The sequence below is a fragment of the Lactuca saligna genome, chromosome 8, assembly GCF_052625555.1.
Source record: "Lactuca saligna cultivar CGN05327 chromosome 8, ASM5262555v1, whole genome shotgun sequence".
NCBI lineage: Eukaryota > Viridiplantae > Streptophyta > Magnoliopsida > Asterales > Asteraceae > Lactuca > Lactuca saligna.
Window position 1 is genome coordinate 29,318,074 of NC_136424.1, and position 13,651 is coordinate 29,331,724.

Below are 13,651 nucleotides of genomic sequence, written 5' to 3' on the forward strand. Positions count from 1 at the left end.
CATTGAACAACATGTTAGTGAAGTGTAACTGTAACTGATTGTATTGGAACTACAACTAGGGATGCATATTTTACAATTAGGGACACATAATTTACATTTGTCAACAAAGAACTACAATTAGAAGAATATTATACTTGTGTGATGGAGTCAAGAAGGGCAGAAGGCGTCACTGATTGACGAGAACTCTGGCGGTGGCGAAGGTCAGACCGGCGACCTCTGTTTGGCGTTCGCTGGGAGTATAATTAAAAGACCCAATAAGGAAAATAAAGGTAATTAATAGGTGTCGTGACAAATTAACTTTAAATGAAAAATGACTCTTATTTTCTTTTTATGGCTAAGATTTGGAAGAAAAGAAATATTTGATTAATAAGTGATCAAGTTAAATGCATCGATACAAAATAATGAATGAAGCACCATGAAGAATATTTATTGAAGATTAATAGTCAAAGAATTTAGTCTAACATGTATGATATAAAATAGTGAAACATATTATTGTTAGTTTTATGATAAGAAAAAACCCCATGCAGTTATAATAAATATTGTAATAGTTTAAAGAAATAAGAAGTAAAATATTACTTGAACTAGGGAGTAAGATAGATAAAGCTAATGTCTTAATTGGAAAATGAGTATAATAATTTAAAATCATATTTGTGCATGAGTACAAAAGAATGACAAAGGAAATAAAATAGTTAAGAAAATTTGTTGGTTAATCAACATGTGAGTAGTCCATAAAAATAGCATCAAAGGTATACTATTATCAAAGACACATTAAAAGTTGAAATTTGAATTAGACAATTGAAACTATATTGATTTTACTACAATATTCATTCTTATCATAGTCATTTCGGGGACAACATCCTTTTCTATGATATATATTTGTAACAACCAAAAAATTATATGATTGAAAGATAAGGAGTGGAAATAAATAACCATGAGAAATTGTAAAACCTAGATAAAGGTAAAATGGTCAAAAGGGTAAAAATTGCCATTTTACATGGGAAAATATTGTTAAACGTGATATTTATATGAAATATAATAAGTTTAAAGTGTTTATAGTATCATTAAACACCTTACGTGTACTTACATATAATTAGTGCACAAAAGGCCCTTTGTGCACTTAACAAAATCAATGCACATAGGACCTAAGTTGTATATTAATATTTTGTTCATTCATGATCTTATAATTCGAGATCTAGAACGAATGGTAGATAGATATACAATGAAAGTTGTGGCATACATAATAAGTAATATTTAGAAAAGGAAATCATGCAAAATGGATTTATGATGAAGAATATATGGCCATTTGAAAATTGCTAGTTCAAATCCTAAAAGTGAAAAAAAAAAAAAGGGTGAACAGCCATGTTCTCAGGTTAATAACTCAAAATTTGGAAACATTTAACCAAAATTCAATAAGAAGAAATTGTAGAGCTCATGACCAACTTTCCATGGATTTAAGACTTAAACGAAGATCAAATTTCCAATGAGGAAGGAAAAGAAAACAAAAAACAAAAACATATGTGTAGGTTTTACTAGTTATAACAATCTACTTTTAAAACTGAACAAGAGAAGGATAAATACTAAAATCTTGACCTTTTGATTGTGATCTTGTAACCTATAAATCTTGTACTGGATGAAGGATCTAAATTATAATCTCTCTAATGTAGTCAGATCCAAAACTCCAAAAACAAACAAAGAAAAACCTTCTTGAGAGATTATTCGAAAAACATTAACCCTAGGTGAGAGGTTATGAATTTTGACAATAAAAGAGGGGGAGGGAGGTGTATGGTTTTGGGAGAAGGTGTAGACTTGTTGGGAATGACAAATATCAGGTTAGTGGTCCTCTCATGTATTAGTTTGTGGTAAATATAAGGGAGAGAAGTTGCACTTGTAGGGTATGGTAGGTCACTAGTATCCCATGCAAGCATGGAGTAGCTATAATTTTTGACATGTCAGATAATGGATCGGAAGTTAGATTTCTTGAAACATGGGTACATCCTTGTTATTGGTTAATAAAATAGAGAGAAATGTCTAGTTACAAGACTAAACCAACAAATCGAAGAAGCATGTGACCCACATTCATTTTCCCCACCACTATAGGTGCACCAAACCATCATAAACATGTATGATCATTTTCATTTTTCTTGCAAATTACATACATACATTTCAATCTTTCTTATAAGTATATTGATTTAGGCTAACATGACTAAAAAGAAAAAAAGACAAGAGCAATAGATAAAAGGAACAACCAAAGTCAAGAGTTTTCAATAAAGTATGTTACAATGACTTGCAACAAGTGCAAAAACAAGGGCCATAACTCTTGAAGTTACGAAGGACAAGGTTGATCGGGTAAGAGATCAAGGAAAGGGGTAAACACAAAGAAAAAGGATAGGGGGAAGATGTCAATGATCTAAGTGTTGGCACATGATGTTTTGTTATGTTTAAGAATTTAAGACAATGTTGCTTTTCATCGGTTTTCTTTGTGTTGTTAAAGCTCTTCTAGGGAGTCTTTTGTTGTGGTGCTTTCTAAACAATAGACACAATGGATGTGCTTAACACAATTTTGTGTAACTTTTGTATGTGGTTACATACGACACTAATATATGTGCCTATTATGCTAACAAAATTTACCATTCATTTTAGTGATATATCTCATGACCATTAAATGGTCAATATTAGATGTTTTTTCCGATTAAAGATGAAAGTACCTATAAATGAACCATAATGTTTTTTCAAACAAAATACCATTGCACAATCACCAAACATATTTCCATTGCAACAAAACAAAACAAAATACAATTACAACCACCAAACTAGCATCATAACACCAACTAGTACTATATTAAAAAATTCAAGCAAATAAAAATGAAAATTAAAATCTTATGCATAAAAACTTGTACATGTTTAACTTCAGCTAGAACATATCGAAGACCTTCTTCAAGCATGCTTCTTCCCCCAACAAACCAAGAATGATTCTTATGGATCTAGGGCATATTGGTGGGTCAACATATCCAATGAATAAGCACTTTGATCTAGATTTCGAGTTGTCTTATAACTTTCGACTTGGGTTGTTGTCGGTCATCATCATGTCTTTTTGTTCTTGAAAGGAATAGTTTTTCTAACCGTAGGAGAAGAAAGAGAGAGGTAAAAGCAAGAGAACACTAGGACATATGCTCATATGCTATGCACATAGCATATGAGATACTTTAAATGGCAATTTTTTGACACCGAAAGGACCTGTTATATATTATCAAAAAATTACAAGGACCAAATTTGTTTATTTTCTTGAAGTTGTAGTATATGTGGCTATTTCAAGATATCACAAAGACCATTTTTAAATTATTTCGGATACCCTTGTTTGGGAAGAGCCGAAGAGGGTCGTTATTCCCAAAACTCAAAACATACAGCCATGGCACCGTCGACCTCCTCTGCCGCCTCTACAGGTATTCCGACGCCAAAAGAATCACTTGGTTTCGTAGCCACTGCACTCAAAAGAAAAGACAGTTTCATCCAGTTCTTCGCCATGACTGGAATCTTGCTGCTAAGCATGCGATCGGTAAGTCAAAAATACCGAATCCAAGAACTCCAAGACGATACCAACGCCTTGCAGGAAGAGAAAAATTCAATCTCCGATCGGATCAATCACATCAAGAGCAGCCTCCTCGCTGAAGCCGCCCTCGATACCACCGGCGCCTTCGCCGCCAGGCTCCGCATTCTCTTTGGCGACAACAATTGATATGTGAGTCGAAAATTTTAGGGCTTCTAATCTACTTGCTGCTTAATCATAATTTTGTAGTGTATCAGAATCTGTTACATATAGGGATTTAAGAATCATGCTTTGGTACTACAACAATGGTCTGAAATTTTCAATTTTGATAATAATTTCGGCTGTGATCCTTGTGGTCGAATTTACTGCTACTTCTAAAACCTTAAATTGATTTTTTTTTTATCTGCATATTCTATTTGTTGAATTACCAATGTAGCTAAAAAGGATACATTATTACATTTAGACTTCACTTTTCAATCATAGTGATTTCCACATATAATTCTTATACACAACTTGAGAAAGTTGCTGATATTTTGATACAAACTGTGATATTTCACTTGCTAGTATTTATTGAGTTTCCTATATTTAGGCATTGACACAAGAACTTTAAGTTGAGAACCTCAAAGTTTAATGAGGCTATAGGCTAGAAATTGTGATCCTTGACAGTTGAATTGCAATGCATAGTACATTTTCATAAGTAAGAGATTAAATGTGACACACCTTTCGATCATTGCCTCTTTAGTAGATACAAGGATTGGGTTGAATTTATAATCAAGCACCCAATGTGGAGAGTGGAGATTAGTTTGCTTGCTTCTTCACATAAAGAGGTTTGTTTAGGTTGTGTATCCATGGCGTTATGGTTTAATAATATGTGTGCAACCAATCCTAATTTAAGTAGTGCACTTAGGGGTTGTTTCATTTGGACTTAATAAACTTAATGGGTTAAGAACTTAATCTCGACACCTATGCATGGGCATTCTTTCGGACTTAATGTGGACAAAATGACTTAATGGGTTAAGCCAAGAAATTTGGCTTAATGTGTTGCCGTTGAGACACTCAAGTTAAATGATCATTTAGTATAATTTAGACAGTTTATTCAGTCTAGGAAAAAAAAAACTTTATGTATACAACACTACATCCGAACATCATTATTGTTTACCGGCAAAAATATATAGATATTAGCAAGCAGCTAGAAAACGAGCAAAGCAACTAAAAAGAGATAACCATAGTAATCAATACACCCAATTGATTTTAAGTTTGTGATTCTTATAGACAAACGAAGGTTGTCAAGATTAGGATCTTGATCGTAAGATCGTAAGATCCTACGTAAGATCGCAGATAGGATTGTAGGATCGTAAGATCGTGATGCGATCCGATGGGATCCGACCATTCCATGAAAATTGGCAAATTTTGATCGGTTTTTATTATCTTTACCAATTTACTGGTTGACTTGGTCTCCTTACCCAATGCTTAATCGAGAATAGCCCTATTCTTGTATTGTTTTTTGAACCGTAACTGACCAACAACCATAAATTTTTTTCCTTTTACATATTACCCTCATCAATGGTAGAATTTGAGATTTAGTTTTGGCTTGTTATTAATTTATTCCTTTAATAGTTCAAGTTCAACAATAAATGTGAGCCTTTTTCCTGTTTCTTTTGTTTCTTTTTCTTTTAATGGTAAGTCTTTTTTCTTGAGAGCTTGAGAAAATACGGATTCTAGTTAAATCAAATAACATGAAGGTTGTGAGATGCTATTTTTGTATGATAAATAATTAGTATTAATATTTTTTTTAGCTATTTAACCATGTCATTAACCACTACATGACTGGTTACTTTTTTTTTAGTTATTTAACCATGATATACGGAAAAAAGTTTTATTTATAGATCTTAGGATCCTAATCCCGATTTTGCAAACCTAAAAACGATCCTATGTAGGGTCTCAATATTGACAACCTTAAAACAAACCATTAAAAGAAGTCGAAACTATACAATCAAATATAGAATCTCTATGATACTTCTTCGACCCAAACACCAAAGCATTACGAAAACTCCAAATGACCCATAAAGAAGTCTTAATGGGCACATCCATAACGTCGCACCAACAACCAATTCGCACCCAAACCCGAGGCGTTGCCTCATAAGCAATAAATAAATTGGCCACACTCTTCATATAGTTGGAACAAATATGGCATAAAACTGAATCCAAGTATGCACCCCAATTTAGGGATGAACATGATTCGGTTTTTGGCTAAAATCACAACGAAAACCATATAGATGTGCTTTTAGCTTGTTAAAACTAAACGGTTTGGTTTGGAGCTTTCCATAAGTATTTCGTTCCTTTTCCAATTCCATCCCCTTGATTTGAGTTTTTGTCTTCTTCTTCTTTTTTTTTTTTTTTTTTTTTTCCTTTTTTGTTTATTATTATTATTATTATTATAAATTTCGAACAAAATTTTATAACTCGGACGACGTTATAAAATTCGAACGGCTATATAAAATCGGTTTTTAATTATTTTTTATTATATATTTTAATACTATTATTATTATTATTATTATTATTATTATTATTATTATTATAAATTTTGAACAACATTTTATATATCAGGTTGACATTATAAATTCGAAGGACTATATAAAATCGGTTTTTAATTTTTTTTAATTTTATATTTTATAACCCGGTTTTTAAAATCGGATTACACTATAAATTCGGATGAAATTTTATAATTCGTACGACATTATAAATTTGGACGACATAATAAAATTCAAACGACTATATAAAACGGAATAAAAAAAAGTTTGTCTTTATTTATCACATATATATTAATTGGTTCGTTATTACATTTTTGTGGTGCGTTATGCGGATTGAAAACAAACTTTACTTTTGTTCCATTTTATATCGTTGTTCAAATTTTATAACGTCGTCCGAATTTATAATGTTGTCCGAATCTTAAAATGTTTTCCGAATTTTATATGGTTATCGAAATTTATAATAATAATAATAATAATAATAATAATAATAATAATAATAATAATAATAATATTATTAATAAAAGAAAAAACAACCAAAAAAAAAACAAAAAGGAAAAAGAAATGATGTAAATCAAATGTAAAATTTTGATTTGATTGATACTTGTTATTATTATTATAGCACAACCCTTTGGTTTTTGTGTTTGGTGTGGTTTGCAATTTTAGCCATGGTTTGGTTTCAATTTGGTTTGGTTTATAAACAGTAACAGGTATGGGGCAGTTTTAAAACTACCAACAGACTAAACAGTAACAGTCAAACACAATGTAAAACGGGTTTGTTTACCGGCTAAAATGCTAGAAAATGTTGAAGTTACGATAAAAGAACACATTTGAAAAAACTAAAAAGTAATATTATAATGACCAAAACATATTGTTATTATAAAAATTAATGGTTTTTTTTTCATAACTTATTTTAGTCTGAAAAAAAAAACATAAAAGAAGTAATATATTTTATAGATATTAAATAGGTAATATATATTATATAACTATTTAGAAGATTATACACTGTGATTTTCACAAAATAAAAGACCACTTCATCGTTTATTTTATTCGGTTTCAGTTTTTCAGTTTTTTTGGTTTTAACTCGTCCTTATTCTTGTCTTTGAAACAAATCTATTTCATCTAGTATAATAGTTTCAAGTTTCCAACTCACATCCAAGTCCCACAATATTAGTCTGGGTGTTATGAAAGCTCCTTCGAACCAACAAATTGGCTCAAATCCATGAAACTGGTTAACAAAAATAATAATAATAATAATAATAATAATAATAAAAAAGCTTTTATCACCTCCCACTGTCGTTTCAAAAAGCTAAAGAAAAGCACATGTGTCCAAGGCCTTTTCATTGCCACAAGATTAACTTGTACATTATTTGGGACATCTTTTTCTTGAGGAAATAATGGAATGGAAACGGCCAAGAATGAAAATAATTATAAGAACTTTGTATCTCTAATCAAAACCCAACATATTAAATATTAATGAAAATTTTCTTATTTACAAAAAGATAACACCCTAATATGACTAAGGAATCAACGAAACTATATTAATTAAAGGAAATAAAAATCAGTTCAAAATTAAAGGGAATAAGCCCCAAATTGCCTTAAATTTGTAACTCAAGTTTAGCCCAAAATATCCAAAAATGTAAAAGCCAAGGTAGACCTTGTCAAACTGGGCCAACAAGCCCGATTAGTAACGTCATGACTCGTATAGAAACAAGAAAGAGAGTGATCAAAGAAAATAAGAATTTTTTTAATGGCTAACAAAAACTTTCTAAATTTTATTCCTAAATTACATATTTATTCTTAAAGCCTCAACCATTTAATAAAGCGATACCTTTGTAAAGTCTTGATATAGCTAAACCAAAGATAAGTTTCTAGAGCTTTTAAGGATGAAAAGGAAGAAATTTTTCATTGCATTTTTTAGTAAACTTTAAAAATTGCCCATGTAGCATGCTATTTTCTTTGGTTTCTATAAAAAGTAAAAATTAAATAAAAATTGAAGTTTTTTTTTTTTGGGCAAAAAAAACATCCTTTTAGTAGAGTTTCGTCGTGATTTTGATCATTATCATTGCTATTTTGTCCTGTTAAATCATTGTAAAATGAAATAGTATTATTGTTATTGTATTAATATTCATCATTAATTGTCCTCCATTCATCAATTCAAAGTTCTAACAGACACAATCCTTCTATTCACACCTCCATTTAATAGTTCCAGTGCAATCATTACTAAATTAAAAAGTCCAACAATAATAATATTAATGAAGGACAAAATGGTCATTCTACAACGATTTAATGGAACCAAAACTGTTCCAAATTTTGCCACAAGGACTTGTTTTTCTTCTCAACAAATAAAACAACATACAACATAGACCATTGCAGTTTACTCTTTTCATTTTTAAATCTTTTATAACACTATAGAGAAAAACACGAGATTTCATAACGACAAAATTTTAAAATTATATTTTATAGTAGTTTATATATTATAAATATATACAATTACTAACCTTTCATAGCTAAGTACATCTCCTAATGCATAAAATATAATTTTAGTCCTTCAATTTTGTATAATCCATGATTTGCAACCTTTTATTTTATAAATTTTATTTTCGGTCCCTTTAGTTCTAAAAAATATCACTTTCACCTCTCTACCTTCAACATTGTAAATAGTAAATTTTTTGTACGTCACTTACAACCCCTCTATTTTGTAAAATGATATTTTTCATCATTTTACTTTTTAAAATATTACTTTCATCCATCTACCTTAAACTTTGTAAATTGTCACTTTTACCCATTTGTTTTCTAAACTTTCATGTTTATACACCCTCCACCTTCAACTTTATAAAATATCATTTTATCCATTCGTTTTCTAGACTTCCGTTTTTATTTCACTTTCACCCCTCTACATTCAACTTTGTAAAATACTACTTTTATCCTTTTGTTTTCTAAAAGTTGTAAAATGTATTTTTCACCCCTCTATTTTTTAAATATTACTTTAACCCCTCAACTTCAAACTTTGTAAAATTTCACTATTTATTCAATTCTTACTCCTAAAACACCACAAAAATATGTAAAAACCCGCAACAAAACGCAAGCTCAATTACTAGTTACTTATAATTATCATATTTTACACCATAATAACAAAATTAAAGTGCATTAGTGTCCTCTTTCCCCCAATCGGAATACATAAAAATTTATTTGTCTTTCTTTATTTTCTTTCAAAGTTGACAACAAAAAATCTATATTATAGCTTTCATTTTATTATTTATTTCTGTCTCTAAAAGAACTCAATAACTCGATGATAAATTTTTGTGTTCAATGTGTTCCCACAGGCCACAATGGAAGAGATTGATAGTGGTTCTTACTTGTTACAAGCCACTAGTGTTGAGGATGTTGCTTTGCTTGCAAGGGGATGATAATATTATTATGGTTAACATGTACTACTTTTGATATGTACAAGTTTTTTTAGTTTTGTCGACGTACTCTAAAGAGTATGTAAGATTGTATTGTAAAACAAGTCATGACTCATGAGAATATAATTCTTTCTTTATATAAATCTTTTTTAATTATTCTCTCACTAAAACCTTAAATCAAGTATTCCACTAAAGTCGATGACAACTTGCACTTTTGAATCTTGACCTTCACTTCACGTTTGATTATCAGGGTGATTTTTGTTAAATAAATCTCTCCCTCCTTTACAAGATGTATGATAATTTTATTTTAGTTATTAGCAATCGAAGAGTTAAACCTCAACGGATATGATTTGTACATAATAATTTCTAAGCAGTACTTACAGTTCAGTTATTTGTTTATAAAAAGATTTTAAACATTTTATCAGAATCATTGAACTTAATAGTTTTCTTAAGGGAAAATGCTAGAAAAACGCTCTTTAGTGTGTAAATAATAAATTTATACATGTAAATAATAAATTTAACTGTAAAAATATTATTATTTATTTATTTCTTTTATAACGTTCTTTAATGTGCGAGTTCATGAATTTAGTTAAATTCAGCATCAAAGCTTATGCTTTGTAACTTGCATATTATTCCCAACAATTACAATGTACTTTGATTTGTTTATTAATTTTAAAAGTTATAATTTATGTTTTGCAAAGAAATTTTATTTTCATTGCAAAGAAATTGAAAAGTTGGCCTTCTGATAATAATATATAGATATATAGCAAAATTATCTTCTTCTGTATTCTGATATCAATTATCAAATAGTTTGCTGCTACTAGTTTAGAGACTTATTCCAAATCTTTAATTGCATGCCAACTTAATTTTTACCGGTTTCGAATAGAATTATAGTGATGTTTTATATCGAATCAGACAAATATTCATGTGTTAGGTGCCTGTTAATTTATGTAATAAAAATTCTAATAAATGGAAAATGATTATTTTATTGATTTAACTATGAAATAATAATTGTTACTTATCATAGTATTGAATAACATCTAGAGTAAATTACACGAATGGTCCCTATGATTTAGGGTAATTTGCATATTTGGTCTTTAACTTATTTTTTTTTAAAATTCGGATGGTCCCTACAGTTTGTTTTCGTTGCACGCTTGGTCCCTGTTTTACCCAAAAAGACTATTTTTCCATTGATTTTTTTAATTTATTAAATAAACACACTCTCAACCACACTTCCACCTCATCTTACTTTACCTTACATATCCATCTTATTTAAATAAATTAAAAGATCCATGACACAATAGTCTTTTTAGGTAAGATAAGGACCAAACGCACAACAAAGATAAACTGTAGGGACCTTCCAAGTTAAAAAATAAATTATTGACAAAACATGCAAATTACCTCAAACCATAGTTATCATTGGTGTAATTTACTCTTATATGCACAAGGCTTGCATTTTTTTTTTTGATAATATTTCAGTTGTTCAAAACAAATATTGATTTTGTGTTACTTTCAACTATTCTTATGAATAGTTAATCTAAAAATGATTTATTTGATTATTTTGTTTAATTTGATCATGATGATTATTTGAAATATTAACAATTATTTATAAAATTATATATTTTCAAATAGATATCAATTCAGATTTATATTTAAATATTTAAATATTTTTAGCTATTTAATAAAACAACATTTGATTATTTTTTAATTTTATTGGATGTTTTTATTCAGGTTTTGGATTAAACATCATATATAAATTAACAAATTAAATATATTATATTAATAATTTAAAAAGTTCACAATAATAATAATAATAATAATAATAATAATAATAATAAACTTAAATTAATAAATTTAATATATAAGATGGAAAATTGAAAGATTAAAAGGCTTCAAAAAATAGATATGATGAAAGAAAAAAAATAATAATATAGTATAGATTAATAACGATTGATTTTATCATTTACTAAAAGGATGTTCAAAGTACAAAGCTTTATTATTTATTTTTTATGTGATATCTAGATCTTTTTACCTTTTTTTTTTTTTTAACAATTTATAGAAAACATACCCTGATAAACTTGTACATTTGAATATAACTGGTTAACAAGCTTAAAAATGAATGCACGATATCTAACGTAATTAAAAAAGATAAATATAGTGATATTATGATACATTTTGCATGTAAATGAATAAGAAAAAAGAAGTATACAAATATTTAACGAAAAAAAAAAAGAGACAAAGAGGGTGTTATTCCGTGAGGTAAATAATAATAAAGATTGGTTATTTTTAGATGGAGATGACGAGAGTCATGTGCTCGGCTCCTTGCCTTACAACTCCCATCACGTGAAAGGAATTATACAACCCCTCGCAACGCTTTACGTCCTTTCACCTCTTGCCCTTAGATATACAAACATACATGCTTTAAAGTTTAAATATTCAGAAGTATTTAGAAGGGGCTAATTTCAAACATAATTTGCTAATTTTACAGAAATAGATAACACAATTTAAAAATTACGTTTAATAACAATATATTTACTTTTATATACAAACATTTAACAAATGGCTTACGTTTTATAACTAAAATAGATTCTTTAACTTGGAAATTTAAACTTGGTGTTATGGTGACGGTTTTAAATGTTCCGATCCATGTCGCGAGCAACGTCATTCATTTATGTAGGCTTGATTGCTGACGTGGAGAACATGCTTTTAATCATTTAAAAATAATAATGTATACTAATAAATAAAACTCATTTTCTGCCACATGTCATGTCCTCATTGATTTGGACACATAGCATTTTAATAGATTTTTTAAAATTTACTTATTTCCACATGTAATTTTCTGATTTGTTCACATATCACAACTGATTTCGGTTACAATATTGAGAGAAATAAATGTTTCCTTGAAGAAGAATTGATATATTTATAATGTAATAAATATCATAATTAATGAGAGCTCTAAAATTGATATTGATATTAAATATTTATTTTAAATTGAAAGTTTAAATATTGATATTAAATTTTTATTTTTAATAAACTCGTATAGTACACGGTCTCTTACCTAGTAATAATAATAAACTAATGTTAACAATTTGCAAAACTGGCATCATCTTAGACGTCGGCGAACTCCCCTTCCCTTGTCACCTTCATCTTTTGGTTTGTGTCTAGTAAATATCAAAGTAGCTTAAGTTGATGCAGGTGTAACACCAATCTAATGGAAGACATTTTCGTTTTTGGTGATACTTGACGCTTTAATATAAATAACTGTTTGAGAAACTTAAGCATAACATTGATCAAGAAGATTCGTGCATTTAGGTGTGTTTATTTTTTACGTGGGAACATGTTATTGACATTTTTCTATATTTGCAGAATAAGATGTAGACCAAACATGTTTTTTTATGTCTTTAATCTTCATAATTATTTTTTAAGTTTTCATAAAAAAATTGTGTTTGTGTTGGTGGCGACAACAACGACGGTGTCAGTGTGTGTGGTTGTGGAGGTAGAGATAAAGGTGGAGGTGGTGGCAGAGATGCGAGAAGCGGACGTGGGTGTGCTGACAGAGGTGGTAATGTTGGAGGTGTTTGCAAAGGTGGCAAAGGTGGTTGTGGTGGTGATAGAGTTAAAATTTAGAAAACAATCTTTCTTGAAATGTTTTTTCTACTTGTAGACCTAAGAGATTAAAAAAAATTATTAAAAAAACAAATGCCATCTTAATAACGGACACATATCAAAATGTCAGACATGACACATGAAAGTTGCACATTGGGAAAATTACACTATGCCGAAATATATATATATATATATATATATATATATATATATATATATATATATATATATATATATATATATATATATATATATATATATTTTACTTCACCCGAAATTTTAAGGTGTATCACGAACTCCCTTTGCAATTAGTTAGGTCTGGCCATACATTCATCTGTTGATATCATTCGATTGCTTTGGATCTGTCCTAGGATTCCAACAAGTGATATTAGATTTTTTTTTGAGAAGTTAAATGTTATCCTACTCTTCTTCTTAATTATATTACTATTCATTTGAAATGATAACAAGTGTATTAAAATATAATGAATTTTATTAAAATATAACATTTGTCACCATTTTATATTAATAGTAAGATAAGTAGTCAGAAAAAATAGAATGATATATAA

At 28.9% G+C, this 13,651-nt stretch overlaps 1 protein-coding gene across 1 annotated transcript; it reads left to right on the forward strand.

Moving 5' to 3' along the window:
* Window positions 1–3,334: 3,334 nt before the first annotated feature.
* Window positions 3,335–9,635, forward strand: LOC145011638 (uncharacterized). Its single transcript, XM_078970377.1, has 2 exons — window positions 3,335–3,736; window positions 9,399–9,635. The coding sequence occupies exon 1, from the start codon at window positions 3,407–3,409 to the stop codon at window positions 3,731–3,733; it is 327 nt and encodes a 108-aa protein (XP_078826503.1). The 5' UTR covers window positions 3,335–3,406; the 3' UTR covers window positions 3,734–3,736; window positions 9,399–9,635.
* The last annotated feature ends 4,016 nt before the right edge of the window (window positions 9,636–13,651 follow it).

What these genes read in the sequence shown, in the direction of transcription:
- LOC145011638 (XM_078970377.1), top strand. Translation starts at nt 3,407, where the DNA reads ATGGCACCGTCGACCTCCTCTGCCGCCTCTACAGGTATTCCGACGCCA.